The following is a 24,612-nucleotide window of genomic DNA, read 5'->3' as shown; positions in this document are numbered from 1 at the left end:
TGTACTTAGTAAGGAGCAAAAACTAGACTTAGGGCCGCTGTTCCACATACAGGACTGTCCTGCCAAATCGAAGATTGTTGGGAGGTATGCTTACACCATGTGTATTTTCAAGGATAAAAAAATGTGCTTAGTATAACAACCTTTATTCTTCCCATTAAGATGCGTCCTCCTCCCTATACTGTCTGTATATTGTAAGGTGATTTTAAAAACCCACAGGGGGAATAATGAATTTGTAGGCGTTCCCTGTAGCTTGGGGTTGAGCCAACTGCACTGACACTTTAATTAGACAGTTTATATGAATCACAAGCACACAAGGGCTTTTTAAACAGCTGTTCACATGCAATAGCAAAGAACGTATAGAGCTATTGCTTTCTATTCCTGTTTATTATTGTAATGGAAGGGGGACTGAAGCAGGGGCTAATCATGGGTTAAATAAAATTGCTCCAAGAATAAACTGTGACACGAGCTATTTGCCTCTCAAATCACATGCAGTTGGATATGCAGCAAGAGGACTGCTCTCCCTTTAAAACAACAAACTGGACTTAGAATTATTGCCTGAGCCCCTCCATTTGATAAAATGACAATGATATAAGTAAAAAGAATATATGAATAAAAATGATGGCTATCAGATGATACAATGTAGCAGAACCCCAGGAGTCTTCTTAGAATTCTGTATAATTAAGTTGCATTTTTTTTCTGGAAGGGAATTAGTTAAATCCTTTTTACATTCAAAAACAATAACATTTTGATTCCAGAATCTGATTCTTTGCTAGAGTTTGTCCCTTTAAAAAAAAAAAAAAAAGTCTTTGAACTTGGGATTGTTGATTAACCCCCCTCAGTGTAGCCTGCAAACAGTGTGCTAGACAAGAGACATCACTGAGCACTTCCTTGTTAGTCAGACACAGAAGAGGCTGATCCTGAATATCTCTTCTAATTGAATTGTGGATATTCTTGTTTTATGGGCAGTGTTTAGCATTATTGCAAGCATGTGGCTTGGTGTGGTGTTCATTTTTCCCAAACTTGTCATTAGCTTCAAAAGTAAGCAGTGTGATGAGATTACAGAGAGGACTTTCACACGTTAAAAGAAGCAAGGAGAAGGGCTTGTTTTTAAAGGAGCAGACATAATAAAAAAGGTAGGTAAGCTGTTTTTCTCATTTCTTAAAGTGACAGTGGATTTTAGAGAACAAGCTTAGAAGAATACATTTGTAGAACCAATGTCTGTCTGTCTGTCTGTCTTGGAGAAATCTGACAGCATCACATATATCACATTTTCTGCTGCACCATAACTAATGCATGTTTATGTCTTTCTTGCAAAATGATTAGCAGTATGTCTGGGCACTTAGTTTATAATGTATGCTGTACAATGCACTATAGTGTCTTCATGTCCAATAGCATTAATATAGGCAAGCTGCATTGACCCTTTTAGTGCCAAAAAAAACTGCCTGGGTATTGCATTTTGTATTTTTTTTGCTCACTGTCCGCGTTGTATGTTGATAAAATGTCAAATAGATTAAGTAGTAGGGTTTTCAGAAGCTCAGATTGTACTTTCATGGGGATGTCTATAAAAGTTGTATGTTTCATCTTTTGGAGGTCGTTTTTAGACCTGTGTAAGAGAACGTACACTATTTTTTTTTATTTTTTTTATTTTTTTCTTTTTTTCGCAAGAACAGTGTCCGGTCTCTACACAGGGGTTCACTTTAAACGGGATGACTTTAAAAAAATTGTGAATGTCGATACAATGACAATATCGTGGCTCTGCTTTCAAAAACATGGGGCATTTATTACACCTTTCAAAATGGGACGATTTATGTGATGCTCATTGGGGTGAGCACCCAGAAAAGAATGTCATCTAAGATTTACTTCTAAAATATTAATTTAAGATAGGCGTTACTTTTCCCCTAACAAAAATAAGCCAACCAAACTCAAGCAAACGTGTCTATTGAACCCAAAAAGGGGACAGGGAGGACAGTTTAACCCATCGTATGCAATGTGTCCATCAGCGTCCCCCGCTATGTAATATTGTATCCTTACAGCTCAAGTGACCCTTTTTAAACACAATGTGGATGCATAGCACATAACAAGGGACATTTTAGGGACCTTAAAAGGAGTTTCTTTGAAAAAACGATTGCTGTTGCTTGACTTGTTAACATAATAAACTTGTCTGCGTTGATATGCTCCCGGAATGTGATGACGGTTTTAAACATTAAGTGAATATTTTGGCAGGAATAGCTGTATCTTGCAAGAAAGTGTTTGCTAAATATTCTGAAGACTTTATCGGCAAAGACATATTTACTTAACAAGCGATCTAACTTGTGTGACCGGTAAAGGTGTCAGGCCAGAACTTTCAGTACGTTCTTCATGTATATGTATCATTATCCACCCACATCTTTAAAACCATGAATCATGTTTACATCTACTATTTCTGACACCCAGGGGAAACGCAGCAATGCGACGGATTTGCTGTATTTTAGTGATGGCGAGTATGTCGCACTCTGGGTTTGGGGACTGCAATTCTAATGATGCTCAGCTAGCCGCTCATTCTGATATTATTCTGTTAGCCTTTGATTCCCCCCGGTTGTTGCCAGTTCTAAACGTTCATCTAATGTAGCTAGCGACATGCTTTGTGACTCGACTGACGCAGGAAGTTCTGGTTCACCAATCCTAGATTGGAGAAAGCCTCCTGTTATAGGTCTACAACTCTGTTGGTGCTCTGCCAGCAAGATCACAGGATGTTTGAGTTAGTGCGATATGAACATCTTAAAGGGGAATTATTACTTCAATTCAGGTTGTAGTCCCTCATTCCTCACCCCAATGAACATATTGCATTGTGGTGAGTAGTGCAGTAAAGGTTCATTTAAAAAAAATCCCACCATTGCACTGTCATGCTCAGAGCGATTCTTCACCCCATGATACTTGGGATTTGTAGAGAAATTCCTTTCCTGTGCATTCCTTCAATAGCGCCATAGACAAACCTGCATTTACACATATAGCACTGTGTGGGAATTGCCAACACAGTCAGCCTCAGAATTTAATTAAAATTTTAAAAAAGTGTTGAGATTTTGTATTTTTTATAAATGTACAGTCCACAGCCAACTTTCAGTTAGTTTGTCTGTGCAAATATTTCTCATGTGACATTTTAATCTTCTATGTTACTCAGTTGACACACATGCTCCGGGAAACATACTCACACAACCACATACTACTAGACACTAGTACCTACCCACATGCATTCCCAGACACACATGCACAGATACTAACTCTTACACACAGATATTCACACTCAGGTGAACACACTACCAGAAAAACACACAAAGGTACTCACGGCCAGATACGAATACAGACACACACAGCGACACACACTGCCAAACACACACAAATAAACACTACCAAACACACACAGAAAGATAGAAAAGGGTACACTGTCAGACACCTATAGCATTGAACAATCTGTAGAATCTGTACCTTTTCTCTATTTTCATTTTATTGTAAAATAAAGTTTTAGCAAGGTCCCTGGACAGAACCTCATGGATTTCTACATTAAGTTATTTTTAAGATCTCACAAAAAACATTTGCTAAATATAGGGAATAAGTAAACAAAATGATGACACACTTGGAAACTGATAAGTCCCCTTTAAAGCCGATATCAATCCAAATTAAGTTTTTTTTCCGAAATTTGGCATCAATTTCTTTGTTTTACTTTTAGTTCTCTGAAGCATTTTACTAAAAATATGAATTCTTTACATTCAGGGAGTTTTGTATAATGTGTTTTCTGTAGAAAAATGATGCTCTGCAATATGAGGACAATTGGTACCAGTTTGTGATTCCCAAAAGAGAAAAGGGACCTAGCTGTTATTCAGATGTTTATTATTAACAGCCTGTGTGTAAACATAGACAGACAAGCGTGCAATTGTTTTAAATCACTCCATGGATACACTATAGTTCCTTTCCTTTGTGTATGAAAATGTGGCTACTGTTGGCATAAATATCCCTTTATATGTCCCTGTGTTTAAAATTCAGCTTTACACCTGCCGCACACACAGGCATCAGGGCAAAATGATGGTCAACTGAGTGTAGCATAGTTAGTATAATAAACAGAGTCATTATTTATACATGGGCCCACTGCTTCTGATGTTATTAATTCCATGAGTGAGCCTGTGGCAGGAAGGGACAATGTGAATGACCACAGGTTTGTGTTTGCACTATATAAGCTTTGGGAACGACCATGAGGGGACACTCCAGGCACTGGAGCAATGTGTAGGCATGTTGCAGTTATAATGCTGGGTCTTTTTATTTGTTTTATTTGTTTCGTAATAAATTAATATTGCTCCGTAGTACTCCTCTTTACGTATGCAATTGGGACTGGATTGTGGGTGGGCCTAGGAGGGCATGCCAGTGCCATGGTTTGTGTCATTGTCTAAACCCAAAAAGAGAAGACCCACCGGGAAAAGAGGCATGTCAGTCTGCTACTAGTGCACTTCAGGCTGACATTCTCACTGGACGTCCCCATTGAGAGCTACCTGGGTGATGTGGAACACCAAATAACTAATTTAGGACAATTGGACAGGAGGAGGAATTGGGGGAAGTCTTGCTAACGCTGGGGTAGTTGTGCCCACAATGCACTGCATGGGGTGTAAGAGCAGCAGTGCACTAGAAATTAAGAATGTGGGGACACTATCGCCTTAGTTTGTGTAAAGCCATTTTTTGAGCAGCTTAACTAAAATAGGCATCTCTGAGATGTATGGCTCTCTACCACAGTTTTGGGCTAACCCATCCCCAGTGTTCTCAGACTATCACTTCCAAAGTTGAAATGGCTAATGCTTAAATTCACGTCATAGTACATTAGTCGAGCAGCAGTGGAGGTGACAGACTATTAGTACCAGAAAGTCCTGATTTTTGTCAAACAACTTAAAATCAGTTTGACACAAACCAGCGCAAAGCACCTACAGACGTTTTGCTCCATATTTCACTACATCAATATGTAGTGGTTATGGTTTTTAGAGTACCCCTTTAAGCAGTCAAGCAGTTCAGCTATGCATGGACCTTTATTAGACATGCTGTGGTGCCCAGTTTGTAAAAAGTAACATAGTCAGACACTGTATATATAACATAAAATATTTTGGCTTTATCTATACATAAAAAATTTAATTTTCAGATGTCAAAATTATGAGCAACAACTTAATCTTTGTTACACAACTTGATTCCCAAATAAATTCACTGCAGAAGGACACATTTCTGTTTGCAGTGGGAGGTGGAATCCAGGGGCCAGTAGCCATGTAACAGATTGAGAAAGAAAGCTCTGGTAGATATTTAACTTGTCAATGTCACAGTGCGCTTTCTCCGGTCATTTAACTCTTTACTGCCCCGCAGGGCTCTCGACAAGCAAAATGTGAATGGCATAGACCCTTGTTACTGCAACGTTTACATTCTATTTTATAGCAGAATATCAAATTTTAAAAAACAAACTATGAACATTATATCGTATCAATGTCTTTTCTTTTTACCAAATCAGAAAAATGTGATACACGGAATTCCACAGTGTATCTTCAAGCGTCAAACCGCATATTCCATTGAATGCCCTGCTCAGTGTCAACTGATTTAGCAGCCGTCTGCACTTTAGGTGGGTGTTTAACTACTAAGATGGTGGATCCAGGGCCGGTGCAAGGATTTTTGCCGCCCTAGGCAAAAGTAAAGTTTGCCGCCCCCCCCCCCCCCCCATATGACATCACAATGCCCCATGTTAACTAACGCAAGTGCTGCAGTGCCGCCGTGTTTACATTAAAAGGCCTGCAGGGACAGGCTATAGACACCAGAACCACTACATTAAGCTGCAGTGGTTCTGGGGACTAAAGTGTCCCTTTAATGTGAGGTAAATTAGAGATTAGTGCCACGAATAATATACTAGATTGCCTACTTACAATCAGATGAGGATGGTGATGGGCTCTAGCTGCAGTCTGGCTCCACTCGTCTAGTGTATAACAGGCTCTCTGGAGGCTGTTTGTGTTCTGGGAGAACGGAAAGCAGCTCCATTTTTTTAAAGGCCCTTTACACAGCTCATGGTCTGGGCCCCAGGGTCCACCTTCATGTTCCACCAAATAGTTTGTTCACAGGAGTAGGGGATGTCCTGATATGTGTGTAAGGAATGCATTGTGTGAATCTGTGTTTGTATGTGTAAGGGCTGCAATGTGTGTTTCTGTGTATGTACGGGATGCAGTGTGTGCGTCTGTAAGGGGTGCATTGAGTGTGTGTAAGGAATGCATTGTGTGTTTCTGTGTGTGTAAGGGATGCATTGTATGTAAGGGTTGAATTGCTTGTGTGTGTGTGTCTGTGTGTGTAATGCATTGTGTGTTTTTCTGTGTGCAAGGGGTGCATTGTGTGTGTGTGATGGACGTCGATCTCTCCCTCCTCCCTTGTCACTCTCTTCTCCCCCTCTCCCTCCCTCGTCACTCTCTTCTCTCTCCCCCCTTGTCCCTCTCTTCTCTCCCCCCCTTGTCCCTCTCTTCTCTCCCCCCCTTGTCCCTCTCTTCTCTCCCCCCCTTGTCCCTCTCTTCTCTCCCCCCCTTGTCCCTCTCTTCTCTCCCCCCCTTGTCCCTCTCTTCTCTCCCCCCCTTGTCCCTCTCTTCTCTCCCCCCCTTGTCCCTCTCTTCTCCCCCCTTGTCCCTCTCTTCTCCACCCTCTTGTCCCTCTCTTCTCCATCCTCTTGTCCCTCTCTTCTCCCCCTCCCTTGTCACTCTCTTCTCCCCTGCGTGTCCCTCTCTTCTCCCCCCTCCCTTGTCACTCTCTTCTCCCCTCCCCACTCTCATTCCCCCTCCTAACCCCGTCAATTCCACTCCCTGTCAATTACTTCCCCCCACCTTGTCAATTTATTTCCCCTCCCTTTCAATTTATTCCCCCACCCTGCCTGTCCATTTATTCCCCCACCCTCCCTGTCCATGTATCCCCCCCTCCCTGACCACCCTTCCCCTCCCTCCCTGTCCACTTATCCCCCCCCTCCCTGTCCATTTATTCCCCCCCCCCCTCCCTGTCCATTTATTCCCCCCTGTCCATTTATTCCCCCCCCTCCCTGTCCATTTATTCTCCCTGTCCATTTATTCCCCCCCTCCCTGTCCATTTATTCCCCCCCTCCCTGTCCATTTATTCTCCCTGTCCATTTATTCCCCCCCTCCCTGTCCATTTATTTCTCCCCCTCCCTCTCCATTTATTTCTCCCCCCCTCCCTCTCCATTTATTTCTCCTCCCCCCCACTCTCTCCATTTATTTCTCCTCCCCCTCCCTCTCCATTTATTTCCCCCCCTCCCTCCCTCTCCATTTATTTCTCCCCCCTCCCTCTCCATTTATTTCTCCTCCCCCCCTCTCTCTCCATTTATTTCCCCCCCTCCCTCCCTCTCCATTTATTCCCCCCCTCCCTCTCCATTTATTTCCCCCCCTCCCTCCCTCTCCATTTATTTCCCCCCTCCCTCCTTCTCCATTTATTTCTCTCCCCCCCACTCTCTCTCCATTTATTTCCCCCCCCTCCCTCCCTCTCCATGTATCCCCCCCCCTCCCTCTCCATTTGTTTCCCCCCTCCCTCCCTCTCCATTTATTTCTCCTCCCCCCCACTCTCTCTCCATTTATTTCCCCCCCCTCCCTCCCTCTCCATTTATTCCCCCCTCCCTCTCCATTTATTCCCCCCCCTCCCTCCCTCTCCATTTATTCCCCCCCCCCTCCCTCCCTCTCCATTTATTTCCCCCCCCCCCTCCCTCCCTCTCCATTTATTTCCCCCCTCCCTCCCTCTCCATTTATTTCTCTCCCCTCCCTTTATTCCCCCCCCCCTCCCTCCCTCTCCATTTATTTCTTTCCCCCCCCTTTATTCCCCCCACCCTCCCCTACCTATGTTGTAGCGTGGCCGAGCTCTGTACTGTCCGCGGGTACAGGGAGCATTTGTTTCCTGTACCTGGCCGGACTAAAAGGAAGTGAACACTCAGTGTTCACTTCCTGTTAGTCCGTCCGGGTACAGGAGACAAATGCTCCCTGTACCGGCGGATCATACAGGGCTGGCCACGCTACAGTGAGGGAGTGACAGGAGGGAGCGCTGAGCGCTTCCCTCCTGTCAGCTCCTCTCTTCATGCTGCGCCCGGGCGGTGCGCCCTCATGGACGCACCAGCCCGGGCGAAGCTGCAGCTGCCTGAGGCTCTCTGCAGAGCGCTCGGGCGGCTGCAGCATTAGGGGGGCCGGCGCTCCTGGCGGCGCCCCTTCCTAAGGGGCGCCCTAGGCGGCTGCCTAGTCCGCCTTAATGGTAGCGCCGGCCCTGGGTGGATCCCTCCTTTTTAATGGGAGCTATATTAAACACCCACATAAAGTGCAGACGGCTGCTAAATCACACACACCATAACATGTGTTATAAGTTGACTATCACTGCAGTTTGAGTTGGCGTATTATAAGTTGACTATCACTGCAGTTTGAGTTGGCGTGTTATACGTTGACTATCACTGCAGTTTGAGTTGGCGTGTTATAAGTTGACTATCACCGCAGTTTGAGTTGGCGTGTTATAAGTTGACTATCACTGCAGTTTGAGTTGGCGTGTTATAAGTTGACTATCACTGCAGTTTGAGTTGGCGTATTATAAGTTGACTATCACTGCAGTTTGAGTTGGCGTGTTATAAGTTGACTATCACTGCAGTTTGAGTTGGCGTGTTATAAGTTGACTAGCACTGCAGTTTGAGTTGGCGTATTATAAGTTGACTATCACTGCAGTTTGAGTTGGCGTGTTATACGTTGACTATCACTGCAGTTTGAGTTGGCGTATTATAAGTTGACTATCACTGCAGTTTGAGTTGGCGTGTTATACGTTGACTATCACTGCAGTTTGAGTTGGCGTGTTATAAGTTGACTATCACCGCAGTTTGAGTTGGCGTGTTATAAGTTGACTATCACTGCAGTTTGAGTTGGCGTGTTATAAGTTGACTATCACTGCAGTTTGAGTTGGCGTATTATAAGTTGACTATCACTGCAGTTTGAGTTGGCGTGTTATAAGTTGACTATCACTGCAGTTTGAGTTGGCGTGTTATAAGTTGACTATCACTGCAGTTTGAGTTGGCGTATTATAAGTTGACTATCACTGCAGTTTGAGTTGGCGTGTTATAAGTTGACTATCACTGCAGTTTGAGTTGGCGTGTTATAAGTTGACTAGCACTGCAGTTTGAGTTGGCGTATTATACGTTGACTATCACTGCAGTTTGAGTTGGCGTATTATAAGTTGACTATCACTGCAGTTTGAGTTGGCGTGTTATAAGCTGACTATCACTGCAGTTTGAGTTGGCGTATTATAAGTTGACTATCACTGCAGTTTGAGTTGGCGTGTTATAAGTTGACTATCACTGCAGTTTGAGTTGGCGTATTATAAGTTGACTATCACTGCAGTTTGAGTTGGCGTGTTATAAGTTGACTATCACTGCAGTTTGAGTTGGCGTATTATAAGTTGACTATCACTGCAGTTTGAGTTGGCGTGTTATAAGCTGACTATCACTGCAGTTTGAGTTGGCGTATTATAAGTTGACTATCACTGCAGTTTGAGTTGGCGTGTTATAAGTTGACTATCACTGCAGTTTGAGTTGGCGTATTATACGTTGACTATCACTGCAGTTTGAGTTGGCGTGTTATAAGTTGACTATCACTGCAGTTTGAGTTGGCGTGTTATAAGTTGACTATCACTGCAGTTTGAGTTGGCGTATTATACGTTGACTATCACTGCAGTTTGAGTTGGCATGTTATAAGTTGACTATCACTGCAGTTTGAGTTGGCGTGTTATAAGTTGACTATCACTGCAGTTTGAGTTGGCGTATTATACGTTGACTATCACTGCAGTTTGAGTTGGCATGTTATAAGTTGACTAGCACTGCAGTTGGAATTTTGTAGGTAGCATAGCCTATACTTACATTCGAAGTGTTGTGTCTATTCGTACAATGATATAACAGAAGCCCAATGACCGCTTGGCTCTAAATGCAGTTTCACAAAATGAAATAGAGTGATCTGCGCGGATACATTGGCATCAACTAATGCTAATGCCCATTACCCTCCCAAGTTCCTTTATCTCCTACCTTACACAGAATGACTTACCTTCACTTTATTTCTATTGTATTCACTTCCTATTGCGCTGCCGCTGAGCCCTACTTACCTGCAATAAAGTTTTACGTTTCATGTTTATATAGGATGTAGTTTGGTTCTTACTTGCAACCATCTATGTAATCTTCATAAAACTGCATAGCTTAGTCTTTCATCTATTGATTATTAAACCGTGCTGTACTTTTTATTCTGCTACCTAATCTCTATAAAATTGTTAATTGCTCTATAAAAATATTATAAAAATAAATAAATACATTTTACTGCCGTGAGCAGCAGAGAGATGCAAAAACGGTGTTCCTTGTGTTTTGCTAAACATTAGGTGGCTTACCACGGTATCCTTCTGCAACAACCAATATCCTCAACATCAAAATCTCATTGTTGTAAAGACACTGCAATCTCTCAGGTTTTCTGAATAAATGCTGAATTGCAAATTAATCTAAATTGAGCAGGTCGCAATTTTTTTTCTTTCCTAAATTTTGCTAATTTGTTTTCAATTCACTTCATTTCGGTTCTTAGTGAATAAATCCTTGGCGGCCAATGTCTTTATCAGTCCATGAAAGGGCACTTTGTAAGGCCCAGTTAGACCATTTAAAGAACACATGCGTTTAGCGTCTCCCCCCCAAACCTCACTGATTTAGGCTAGGGCATCCGAAATACTGTGGACTCAGACACCAATACCAGTAATTCCCAGAGTCCATGTTGGCAAGCAATGTTAGATAAGTGGAACCTAAAAGGGGGGAGTTTGAAACGGTACCCTTGTTATATAAGCTGCCTGGCTACCCTACTTCCTCTCTTTTAACATTCCATCCCTAATTCTTGGAGACTTCAATATTCCCATTAACCCACCTTTAACCCCAGCAGCTTCTAAACTACTTTCAATTACTTCCTCCCTTGGACTATTGCAGTGGGCTAATTCTCCCACTCATGTAGCTGGCAATACCCTCGACCTTATTTTCTCTCATTCATGTACAGTATCTAATATCTGCAACACTCCGTTTCCTCTCTCTGAATTACCCCTTCACCCAACAACCTCAGCCTAACCCCCCTCAGCTCAGGAGGAACCTTAACTCTATTGACCTCCAGCAGCTGTCATCTGACATTGATTCACAACTGCTATCCATCCCTTCCCTCTCCTGTCCCTCACTGGCCATCTCCACATATAACTCTACCCTCACATCTGCCTTGAACGCTGCAGCCCCACTCCAAACATGCACCTCGAGGAGGACACAACCCCAACCTTGCCATACTAAATCAACATGCTATCTGCAGAGTTTCTCCCGTTGTGCTGAACGCTCCTGGAGGAAGTCCCGCACCCAGGCAGACTTTCTCCATTATAGATTCATGTTGCTTTCATACAGCACAGCCCTTGCCCTCGCCAAACAGTCATACTTTTTCTCTCTCATTACTTCATGCTCCTGCAATCCCAGACGTCTCTTTGACACCTTTAATTCCCTTCTCTGCCCTGCTGTGGCCACCCCCCAAGCTTTGCATGCTACTTTACCGACAAGATTGAACAGCTAAGGAAACAATTCTCCCTTCCTTGCCGTTCTCTTTGTCAACCACACGTAAATCATGCTTTCCCTACCCTCCAGACTTTCTCCCCGGCTACTGAACAAGAGGTGGCTGCGCTTCTCCTTTCCTCTCGCCCCACCACTTGCCCGCTCGATCCTGTCCCATCTCACCTCAACAGATCTCTCTCCCCTTGTCTTGTGCCTACCCTTACACACATCTTTAACTGCTCTCTCTTCTGGCACTGTTCCTGCTGACCTTAAACATGCCACTGTAGTACCTATCCTGAAAAAAAGTTCCAACTCAAAAACATAGCCCACATCTGCCCCTTTCTTACACAAGATGCTACCAAGGAGCTTGTCCATGCTCTAGTAATTTCCCGCATGGACTACTGTAACCCTCTCCTGATTGGTCTCCCCAAAAGCCGTATTGCCCCACTACAGTCTGTAATGAATGCTGCAGCTAGACTGGTTTTCCTCTCTAGTCTGTCCTCTCACACCTCACCCCTCTGCCAGTCTTTACATTGGTTCCCTGTATCCTATAGGAGTCAATTCAAAGTGCTAACCCATACATTTAAAGCACTGAACAATTCTAGCCCCTCTTATATCTCTTCACTGATCCATAGGTATGCCCCTTCTCGTTCCCTCCGCTCTGCCCATGAACACCTCCTGACCGCTGCTCGCACCCGTACGTCCAACTCGCGCTTGCAGGACTTTTGCGGGCGGCTCCTTTCCTATGGAATAGCCTGCCTACCGCCATCAGACTCTCCCCTAGTCTTCAATCATTTAAGAAGGGCCTTAAAACCAATCTCTTCAGGAAAGCTTATGGCCTCCCAGAGTAATCTCTACCTTACATACCTGTCTCTTGCTCTCTCCTATAGGACAGTGCTTTACTCTCTCCTCCAGCTCTGCTTCACTCCCACCCTATTTGATATTTCCTGTCCTAACGTTTCTAATACCCCACCTCCTATAGTCTGTAAGCTCGTTTGAGCAGGGTCCTCTTCAACCTATTGTTCCTGTAAGTTTTAGACAATCACAATCTGCTTAAACTAATAACACACAAGGAATGAAATGTTGCCATGTTTTTATTGAACACACCATGTAAACATTCAGTGCAGGTGGAAAAAGTATGTGAACCCTTGGATTTAATAACTGGTTGAACCTCCTTTGGCAGCAGTAACTACCAAACGTTTCCTGTAGTTGCAGATCAGACGTGCACAACGGTCAGGAGTAATTCTTGACCATTCCTCTTTACAGAACTGTTTCAGTACAGCAATATTCTGGGGATGTCGTGTGTGAATCGCTTTCTTGAGGTCATGCCACAGCATCTCAATCGGGTTGAGGTCAGGACTCTGACTGGGCCACTTCAGAAGGCATATTTTCTTCTGTTTAAGCCATTCTGTTGTTGATTTACTTCTATGCTTTGGGTCATTGTCCTGTTGCAACACCCATCTTCTGTTGAGCTTCAGCTGGTAGGCAGATGGCCTTAAGTTCTCCTGCAAAATGTCTTGATAAACTTGGGAATTCATTTTTCCTTCGATGATAGCAATCCGTCCAGGCCCTGACGCAGCAAAGCAGCCCCAAACCATGATGCCCCCACCACCATACTTTACAGTTGGCATGAAGTTTTGATGTTGGTGTGCTGTGCCTCTTTTTCGCCACACATAGTGTTGTGTGTTTATTCCAAACAACTCAACTTTGGTTTCATCTGTCCACAGAATATTTTGCCAGTATTGCTGTGGAACATCCAGGTGCTTTTGTGCAAACTGTAAACGTGCAGAAATGTTTTGTTTGGACAGCAGTGGCTTCCTCTGTGTTATCCTCCCATGAAATCCATTCTTGTTTGGTGTTTTACGTATTGTAGATTCGCTAACAGGGATGTTAGCATTTGCCAGTGACTTTAGCTGACACTCTAGGATTCTTCTTCACCTCATTGAGCAGTCTGCGCTGTGCTCTTGCAGTCATCTTTACAGGACGGCCACTCCTAGGGAGAGTAGCAGCAGTGCTGAACTTTCTCCATTTATAGACAGTTTGTCTTACTGTTGACTGATGAACAGCAAGGCTTTTGGAGATACTTTTATAACCCTTTCCAGGTTTATGCAAGTCAACAATTCTTAATCGTAGGTCTTCTGAGAGCTCTTTTGTGTGAGGCATCATTCACATCAGGCAATGCTTCTTGTGAAAAGCAAACCCAGAACTGGTGTGTGTTTTTTATAGGGCAGGGCAGCTGTAACCAACACCTCCAATCTCATCTCATTGATTGGACTCCAGTTGGCTGACATCTCACTCCAATTAGCTCTTGGAGATGTCATAAGTCTAGGGGTTCACATACTTTTTCCACCTGCACTGTGAATGTTTACATGGTGTGTTCAATAAAAACATGGCAACATTTCATTCTTTGTGTGTTATTAGTTTAAGCAGACTGTGATTGTCTATTGTTGTGACTTAGATGATGATCAGATCCCATTTTATGACCAATTTGTGCAGAAATCCATATCATTCCAAAGGGTTCACATAATTTTTCTTGCAACTGTATATGCCTGATAAATATATGCTTCTGTTATCTGTTTAACACTGTCAATGCCAGCCTAGACAAATCTCACAAAACATGTACTTGTTGCTTCCGGACTTCAACTGCCGGGGCCTGTTCTCTTAAAGGGAAACGATCCGTGCTCTGGAGTAACACCATTCAATAAATCGGTGGCAATAGCCTACAATTTGTGCAGCTCTGCTCCTCTCCTGCATGGTATTAAAGATTTAGCAATTGGTTTATTAATCCAGTGCAGTCCTGGCACAGCCAAGGCACACGTTGTATCAGACAAGGAGAAATAGAAAGATTGTATCGGTTTTTCCTCCTTTACTTACTATGTTCATTGGTAGAAGAGGGAAGAAATTATTATCAATTATAATCAATGATTAGCAGTGAGCCAAGATGGAGGCAGTCTGTTCCAAGATAGGGTGAAATACATTGGTGTGAACTTCTACATTGTAGATTTATTTTCAGGCCTCCCAAATGTTTTATTAAAAAAATAGAGAAAAATAATAAACACTAATAATAAAAAACATCCTAAGACGTGATTGTCCCTCTTAATGACATTTTAGATTGAACTTTATGAATATTTTTCTGTTTGCCTCCTGTAAACAAACTCCCATTTGTGTCATCCTCAGATTGCCTCCTTGCTGTCTGGTTCCTAAACACAACAATTCAAAATGGCTAAGGGGTATCCCTCCCCTCCGGTCATAAAATGGTTAATTTTGTATATAGAAAACGAGAGAGCTGTAAATAAATGTCACTCCCTTTCTTGTTACTCAATGGGACGAGAATGCACGCTGTGACATAATCAGGTTATACAATCGTGTAGCTTGTGCAAAATATCATTCTTGCTCAGGGCCATAATTTAAAAGCAGAATGGAAAAACCTGGTTTGTTTCATATTTTTGTACCCTGGGTTAGTTCTATGTAATTTTGTTTTCATAGAAACCATATATTTTTATTCATAAACTTCAATTTTATATTACATTAAGAGTGCCCAAAAGGTAGGCCCTTCGACTTTTGCAGAACTACAACTATTATAAAGCTGGCAAAGCATTGTAGGAGTTCAATTTTGCGTTGTTTAAGTAGTTATGGTCCCTGGAGAGCCATAGCGCACAGTTCAATGTTCAATTGGTACAACAAGGAACAGTGGGACAGCGCCAGGGGTCTCCAGGCACCATAACCACTTCAATTATATGAAGTGGTTGTGGTACCTAAAGTGTTCATTTAAAAGACTTGATAATTATAGTCAGATGGTTAAAATATCATTACTAAGACTATTTAATATATTGCTATGTGTAGTGTTCTTCTTTTCATAGACAATTAAAACATACACAGAGACTGTTAGAGAATTGCCAGGAATTCAAAGAGAATTTCAAATTTAACCCCTTAAGGACACATGACATGTGTGACATGTCATGATTCCCTTTTATTCCAGAAGTTTGGTCCTTAAGGGGTTAAAGAGATACTATAGTCACAAAAACAACTTTAGCTTAATGAAGCAGTTTTGGTGTATAGGTCATGCCCCTGTGGTCTCAATGTTCAATTCACTGCCATTAAGGAGTTAAATCACATTGTTTCTGTTTATGCAGCTCTAGCCACACCTCCCCTGGTTGTGACTCACACAGCAAGCATGGAAAAATGTTTTTCAGATGTTAACTTACTTTAGAAGTGTTTAACTCTTGCTCTGTAAGTTAAACCTTAATTACTCACAGGAAGCTCTTGCAAAGTCTAGCAAGCTATCAACAGAGCAGGAGATTCAAAATTAAACAGACTGTGCAATGAAGGAAGTGTAAACATAAGATCTCACTTTACAGGAAGTGTTTAGGAAGGCTGTGTAAGTAACATGCAGGGAGGTGTGACAAAGGCAGCTTAAACATAGTGATTTATCTCCTAAATGACAGAGAACTGAGCGGTGAGACTGCAGGGGCATGATCTAAACACCAATACTGCTTCATTACGCTAAAGTTGTTTTGGTAGCTTTAGTGTCTATTTCACCGTAAAATCTATTTTGAACAAATTATTTATTACATTAAATTATACATTGTTTTTTCCTATACACAGAAGATCTGCTGTAGCCATGGCGTCTGATGCCAGTCACATGCTTGAGGCGGCTCTAGAACAAATGGATGACATTATAGCAGGTAAAACTTCACCGCCTAACAATGACAGCCATTCTATTAACAAGAGATATGTGGGTGTTTGTTTGCTAAACTTAAAATTCTACTGCATTTAGTTCCTAATTAAAAGAAATCAGGCTAAAATAGTTTAGCACTGCCTGTAGCTTTTTTACCCATAGTTATACAATTCATGTTTCAAGTCGATACAATTAAGATTCTGGTGAATAACCTGCATGTTTTGTATTTACTAAAGTGTATTTTAAATTTTAGGCCAAATTTGTTATATTTGAAAACATTCTCCAGGTCAGCTATGTGCCAAGTGTGAAAAAAGTGAATCTAATAGTGAATTATATGTTTTACACTTTAATTGCCAAAATGTATTTCCTTCCAACTCCAGTATTCCGTAAAGCAGGCCGCAGGTGGGAGAGGGTTAACAGTGCCGGCCTGGAGAGGGCAGACCCACCTGCAAAAGAGGGTTTCACCTGAATGACTAGTAGGTCAGCCTTTTATTAGGGCAGAAACTGCTATGTTTCTAATTTTTTTATAAGATGCAGTTCAGGCTACATTTGAACTATTTTTCTCTCTTTTTTTTTCAAATTAATGAACAATAAAAGGTCTTTTTTTTTTCTCCACGCATGACATCACCACCAGGAAGTAGCCAAGCCAGGCAGACAAATACATTAAGCTGTAGATGTTCTGGTGACTATAGTGTCCCTTTAAAATTCAGATTGCTGCAATTCACTTTCTTTTATTTTTTTGCAAAGGTTATACAAATTGGCCATGAAAAGAAATGCCAATTATTTAAATCCATAAAACTTTGTGACTCGAGTGTCCTTATCAAGGTAATACAACTAACTGTAGTGAATTGAAAACAGATTGCAAAATAAAAATAGGCAGATGGTCACTACAGCTAATTTAGAGAATTTTTCCAAACCATCGATTTTCGGCTACATTTTGCAAATTTGTTTTAAGCTCACTACAATTCAATGTTTAATGATTGAGACTTAAATTGCTTTTGCCTTCTCTCGATGGGTTAAATAGCTTGGAAAGTTTTTGCAACACACAGAGCTGTTTTAATTAATCAGATTTGCTTTAAGAGATGCTTTTAAGCTTGGCTTACTGTGGAATGTTGACGTTTTGTCGGGCCAAAAGTTAATTAATCATAGTTACTAAACAACGAAGCAGTTGGGTGCCTAAGAGGGGGTACATGTATTTAGCAAAGATTAACTCAAACTGAACAAGGCGGTTGGGAATATTTTAAACTCGTTTTGCTTTTAAATTGAACTTAATGATGAACTTGTGATCACTTGATATAAATGTGTAACCCTCACTGGGGTGTGTTGAAACGTGTTTTCTTAAATCAACATTGACATTACTGAAATTAAACGAGCTTTAAGAAATAAATAGTTGCTAGTAGTTATTGCATAATATTATTATTATTATTAATAGAACATGTTCCTCAGATCATCTCCCGAATAAAGGACATATTCTGTATAATATTTAAGGGCTAGCTATACCAAGCAACATGACCACTTCAGTGATTTGAAGTGGTTATAGTGCAGCATTTTGCTATGAAAGGCAGTGTTTACATTACTGACTAGTTACACCTCTACTGGCAGTTACCCAAACGGTCACTTGAGATGCTTCCTGGGTCAGTGCAGCACAGCATGCATCATGCGTTAAGCGTCTCTACGATTCAGTGCATCTCTTTGAGTGTTAAGGTGTGCAATATCCTCCCAATTCTTTCTTATCGGAAATCATTGAATTGGCTGAGAGTGTGAAACTTTGATGACAATCTCAAGAACAAGAGTGCCTGGGTGGCTAATGTGAATTCTGTGCATATTGGACAACTAAAATTAGCATGTGTAGCATTCTGGAGACAGACTTCCATTAGCAGCACTCCTCCCCCTTCCTCCATGGACCCATGTCCTTCACTTAGTCCGGCTTTCATGAAAAAATTACTGATTTACAAAAATGCTCCAAAATAGTTATAGTAGCTGCGTACATATGTAAGCTTAAATGTAGCATTTTTTTTTTATAATTTCACTGCAATTCATTGTTTACGGTTTTAACATTACTATCACTGCTTTCACTTTTGAGTGTTAGTTGAATTAATTAATATTTTAGTTTATTAATAAACAATAGTCAAAAGCTTAAAACACCTTCCTCTCCTTTAAAACTAAAACGAATCTGAAATATCTGGAATGGGTATGTGTGTGTCAGGGTACCTGAGGTCTCTACCTCTGAGAGAGGTAGAGACTTTGAAGTTTATCCGTCCGGACGGCATGTCTCCTCGGCCCCTCGCGGTTCACTCGGTCTTGCTAACGCCGGCCGCGAGGGAGTCACTTCCTTTTATAACAGGAGGACCGGAGGTAGACGCCATGACGCCAACCCGGAACGTCCTGTCACTCAAATCTCGGGAGACAAATCAGGACTCGCCGGAGGCGTGTCTTCTCTCCCTAGCCAGGATACTTAACAGTGGCTCTCTCATTCACTCATTGCCCTGTCGTGGTTCTAGTCCGCCTAGTCACACAGTGCTTTGTTATTCTCTTGTCTTTTGGTTCTGACCCGGCTTTGGTATTTACTCTCCTGTCTTTCTGTTATCCTTGACCCGGCTTGTCTCTCGCTTACCTGTCTTCTCGTTCCCTCGACCTCGGCTTGTCTCTGACCATTCTATCGTAGTTATACGTTAAGTCCGGCCATTCTAAGGACCGGTATACGTATCTGCTACTCTTTGTACTCTGCGTGTTGGATCCCTGACCCGATCCTGACATTACGACAGGGCCATGGATCCTGCAGGTACAAATTGTCAGCTTGGTTCTCCTGATCCTAGGTTTGACGCCATGGATCATAGGATGGATCAGATGGCTCTAGCACTACAGGCGCTGCTGTCTCGTCCTATTAATCCACCTGAGGAGATGCGTAATATCTCTGCTCCTTCTGTGGGTTCAGGGCTAGAGGTAGCTACTGTAGGTGCTTCTTCCCGAGTTACCCCACCTGTACGTTATGCTGGTTCTCCTGAGAGGTGTCGTGGCTTTTTGAACCAGATCAGTATTCATTTCGAGCTACAGCCTCGTTCATACCCTACCGATAGGGCAAAAGTGGGATTTATTATTACCTTACTCATTGAGAAAGCTCTGAGATGGGCTAATCCGTTGTGGGAGAATGATAATCCATTAGTCTATAACTATAATTCCTTTGTAGCTGCTTTTAAAAGAACTTTTGATCCTCCTGGCAGGAGGGTCAATGCAGCCAGATTACTGTTGCGCCTTAGACAAGACAGCCAAACACTTGTGGATTACGCACTAGAGTTCAGGTCTTTGGCGGCAGAGGTAAAATGGAATGAACAGGCCTATATAGACGTATTCTTAAATGGATTATCTGATGTAATACTTGATGAGGTAGCGACAAGAGAGCTTCCCGAGAACCTGGAGGACTTAATTTCCTTTATCTCTCGTATTGACGAACGTCTAAGGGAGAGACAAAATACTCGAGATAGAACCGGTAAATCTTCCTTTAGACCAGCACCATCATTTCAAATTTCTGAAACCAAAAATCCACAGGCTTCAGAACCTATGCAGTTAGGCCTTACTCGTCTCTCAGAGGAGGAGAGACAATACAGGAGAAGGGAGGGACTGTGTATGTATTGTGGGGCCAGAGGTCATGTACGTTTGAGCTGTTCCAGTCGTCCGGGAAACGCTCGCACCTAAGTTTCTCTAGAGGACAGATCTTGGGTGTTTCGATTTTGTCCTCTACTCATAATTACAAAGAACATAGACTCCTATTACCGGTCTCTTTAACTTGGGAGAAGGGAACTTTAGAGACTATGGCATTGATAGACTCCGGCGCTGCTGAGAATTTTATCGACCAAAAGTTTCTCACCAAACACACTATCCCATCCCAGTTAAGGAAGACACCCTTGGCTGTTGAAGCCATTGATGGTAGACCTTTAGTTGAGCCTGTGATTTTCCGAGAGACCACACCTCTTTACTTAACTACTGGTATTCTACACAAGGAGGAAATATCCCTACTACTCATTTCATCTCCTTCTGTTCCCATAGTCCTGGGATACTCCTGGCTTAAGAGACATAACCCCGTTATAGATTGGAGATCAGGGGAAATAGTTTCGTGGGGTCAGGATTGTCAAGAGAATTGTTTAAAGAAAGTGTCACCTCTTTGTAGTGTCAACTCACTTAATAACGCTACTGACTCTACCAAAGTACAGATACCGTCCTTGTATCAAGATTTAAAGGCAGTATTTGACAAAGGAAAGGCTGATACCTTACCACCACATAGGCCTTTTGATTGCAAAATTAATTTACTTTCTGGTACCATGCCCCCCAGGGGTCATGTATACCCTTTGTGTACGAATGAAAACTTAGTTCTAGAGGAGTATATTCGTGAAAACCTAGACAAGGGGTTCATTAGAAGATCCTCCTCCCCTGCTGGGGCTGGATTTTTTTTTGTTAAAAAGAAGGATGGTTCTTTAAGACCCTGCATTGACTACCGAGGTCTTAACAAGATAACCATCAGAAATGTATATCCGATCCCCTTGATCACCGAGCTTTTTGATCGATTAAAAAGTTCTAAAATTTTCACTAAGTTAGACCTTAGAGGTGCTTATAATTTGGTGAGAATTCACGACGGTGACGAGTGGAAAACTGCATTCAATACTCGATATGGGCACTATGAGTATACTGTAATGCCTTTTGGTCTCTGCAATGCCCCGGCGGTATTTCAGGACCTTATTAATGAGGTTCTTAGGGAGTTTCAAGATGACTGTGTGATTGTATACCTTGATGATATACTTATACATTCCAGGGATATTGAGACTCACCACGGACAAGTCAGAAGGGTTTTACACAAACTCCTTCAGCATGGCTTGTACTGCAAACTAGAGAAATGCAGCTTTGACCAATCCCAAACTACCTTTCTTGGGTATGTGATTTCTGGGGAAGGGTTTGAAATGGACCCGGAGAAACTCCAATCCATATTAGATTGGCCTTTACCTAAGGGTCTCAAGGCTATCCAGAGATTTATTGGTTTCTCCAATTACTACAGACGTTTCATTAAGGGATACTCCTCTATCATTGCTCCCATCACCAATATGACCAAACAAGGGGCTGAGACTAAGAATTGGTCTACTGAAGCACTTCTGGCTTTTAAGACACTCAAGGAGCTGTTTGCTTCCGCACCAATTTTAGTTCACCCTGATACTACACTACCTTTCCTACTCGAAGTTGACGCTTCTGAGACAGGTATAGGTGCTGTTCTGTCCCAAAGGTTGGGTGTAGACAAACCATTACATCCTTGTGGATACTTTTCCAAAAAATTGTCAGGTACTGAAAGCAGATATGACATTGGTGACAGGGAACTACTAGCGGTTATAATGGCCTTGAAGGAGTGGAGACATTTATTGGAGGGTACTTTGCATCCTGTTACTATTTTGACAGATCATAAAAACTTATCCTATATTGGAGAGGCTAAACGACTATCATCTAGACAGGCTCGTTGGTCCATATTTCTCACTCACTTCAACTACGCCAATATGAACCTGCTGCCGTATCTGAGCCGGTTTTGTCCTCTATAGTACCCAAGTGTAACATTATCGCTAACACTACTCTCAAAGTTCATTCTCCGCTTCTTGATCAGATAAGGAGCTTGCAGCATCTGGCACCTAGACTGACTCCGGCTTCCAGACTTTTCGTTCCTCCTGAACTCCAATTGGAGCTCTTACAGTGTCTTCACGAGAGTAAGGTGGCTGGTCATCCGGGTGTTCGCAAGACGTATTCTTTGATCTCCAAGGATTTCTGGTGGCCTTCGTTACGGAGGGATATTAAGGATTTTATCGGAGTTTGTGTGGTCTGTACTAAAACTAAACTACCGCATTCACTTCCGTGTGGCCTTCTACAACCTCTGGAAATTCCTGACAAACCTTGGTCCTGTGTGGCAATGGACTTTGTTGTGGATTTGCCTATTTCTAAAAAGCACACGGTTATCCTCACCGTACTCGATAGATTTACCAAGATGGCACATTTCGTACCTTTGCCTAAACTCCCGACTTCCCCTGAATTGGCGGAAATCTTTGCTAAAGAGATTTTTCGCTTGCATGGGATTCCCTCGGAGATCACTTCTGATAGAGGCTCCCAATTTGTTTCACGTTTTTGGAGGTCGTTCTGTTCTCAATTAGGCATCAAATTGAATTTTTCGTCCGCCTATCACCCTCAGTCTAACGGAGCTGCCGAACGAGCCAACCAGAAGATTGAGCAATACTTACGCTGTTTTGTTTCCGAACACCAGGACGATTGGGTCGGTTTGATTCCTTGGGCGGAGTTTGCGCACAACAATCTCGTTTGTGACTCTACGCATTCAAGCCCCTTCTTCATGAACTATGGCTTTCATCCATCTATTCTTCCCTCGGTTTCTCCTTCCCAAGGAGTGCCGTCGGTTGATGTCCATGTGGCCAATTTGAGGAAGTTGTGGGATCAGACTCGACAGATTCTTCTACACAATTCTGTACTGGTTAAGAAACATGCTGACAAACGTAGAAGGGCGGCTCCGAATTTTGTTCCAGGCGATAAAGTTTGGTTGAGTACTAGGAATATTCGTCTTAAAGTTCCTTCCATGAAATTCGCTCCTCGTTATATTGGTCCCTACAGGATCTTGACTCGAATTAACCCAGTGGCGTATCGTCTAGCCCTCCCTGCTACTTTACGCATTCCGAACTCTTTTCACGTGTCATTGCTGAAACCTCTAATCTGTAACAGATTCTCCTCCACAATCGCCCCTCCGCGCCCTGTTCAGGTGGAGGGTCAGGAGGAGTATGAGGTTAACTCCATTATTGATTCTCGTGTCTCCCGGGGGAGAGTACAATATTTAGTTGACTGGAAGGGATATGGTCCTGAGGAGAGGAGTTGGGTACCACAACAGGATGTTCATGCTCCTCGCCTTCGCAGGGCATTTCACTCCCGCTTTCCATCTCGCCCCGGCTCCTTCCGCCCGGTGGGCGTATCTGAGAGGGGGGGTACTGTCAGGGTACCTGAGGTCTCTACCTCTGAGAGAGGTAGAGACTTTGAAGTTTATCCGTCCGGACGGCATGTCTCCTCGGCCCCTCACGGTTCACTCGGTCTTGCTAACGCCGGCCGCGAGGGAGTCACTTCCTTTTATAACAGGAGGACCGGAGGTAGACGCCATGACGCCAACCCGGAACGTCCTGTCACTCAAATCTCGGGAGACGAATCAGGACTCGCCGGAGGCGTGTCTTCTCTCCCTAGCCAGGATACTTAACAGTGGCTCTCTCATTCACTCATTGCCCTGTCGTGGTTCTAGTCCGCCTAGTCACACAGTGCTTTGTTATTCTCTTGTCTTTTGGTTCTGACCCGGCTTTGGTATTTACTCTCCTGTCTTTCTGTTATCCTTGACCCGGCTTGTCTCTCGCTTACCTGTCTTCTCGTTCCCTCGACCTCGGCTTGTCTCTGACCATTCTATCGTAGTTATATGTTAAGTCCGGCCATTCTAAGGACCGGTATACGTATCTGCTACTCTTTGTACTCTGCGTGTTGGATCCCTGACCCGATCCTGACAGTGTGTACGCGTTACTTTTTCATAGTCCCATTAGTAGTGTGTTCTCTTCAAGTCAAAGTACATAATCAAAATAATTTGAATTGTACTTCGAGACTGAGTAGATTTGACAAGCAGAGATGCCGTCGCGTTTGATGTTACCACTGAACAAGCTATGATTTTCTCCTCTAAAAATCATTGTGATTTATACTTTAGTTATATGATTCAATTATTTATTTGTGTCAGTTAAATCTCTGAAACCAGTATCATTGCTCAATATTATAAACTAAGAAATGGCTTACCTAATTTCTGTACAAAAACATTTACATTTTTCTAATAGGATCCATGAAGTCAAATGGTCTAATGTAAACAAACAAAATGGTTATTCCAAATATATTCCACATTATCTTTACAGGTACACATTAACAGACAACATGTCCAAACACATAAGTACAGATAAACACAAAATCACATTGCAGACACACCCACAGATTCATGCTCACAAAGAGCCATATACACTCACACACATACTCCGTCATATACAAACAAACAAGCATACATTGGCTAATATTCAATGCAGTTATGGCCTACATAGTTCTCCCCCTCCCCCTGTGTGGGTGGCCTCCTCCTTACCTGATCCTGGTAAGTCTATATCCCCCTGCTTACCACAGTGGAGAACTGAGAAGTAAATTGAAGGCTCTAGATTAATATACCTAAACTAAAAAATATGTTTTCCTGAAAAACTGAATATTTTTGTCTGTAATTTGCAATTCCCTTTTTTTAATCCCCAATTTG

General features: G+C 42.6%; 1 protein-coding gene across 3 annotated transcripts in view; it reads left to right on the top strand.

Moving 5' to 3' along the window:
* Positions 1 to 873: 873 nt before the first annotated feature.
* The window catches only part of PPFIBP2 (PPFIA binding protein 2), a 152,117-nt gene continuing 128,378 nt past the window's right edge, over positions 874 to 24,612 (top strand). For 2 of the 3 annotated variants that reach the window (XM_063437803.1, XM_063437802.1), the window contains exons 1-2: positions 876 to 1,133; positions 16,202 to 16,281. In XM_063437803.1, coding sequence (XP_063293873.1) covers positions 16,218 to 16,281 — 64 coding nt within the window. In that variant the 5' untranslated portion in view covers positions 876 to 1,133; positions 16,202 to 16,217. Of the gene's footprint in view, positions 1,134 to 16,201; positions 16,282 to 24,612 lie in introns of all 3 variants that reach the window. The other variant, XM_063437799.1, reaches the window with a different exon arrangement.

Source organism: Pelobates fuscus, chromosome 12 (assembly GCF_036172605.1).
Source record: "Pelobates fuscus isolate aPelFus1 chromosome 12, aPelFus1.pri, whole genome shotgun sequence".
NCBI lineage: Eukaryota > Metazoa > Chordata > Amphibia > Anura > Pelobatidae > Pelobates > Pelobates fuscus.
The sequence above is the reverse complement of the archived record's forward strand: the minus strand, read 5'-3'. Positions and strand labels throughout refer to the sequence as shown.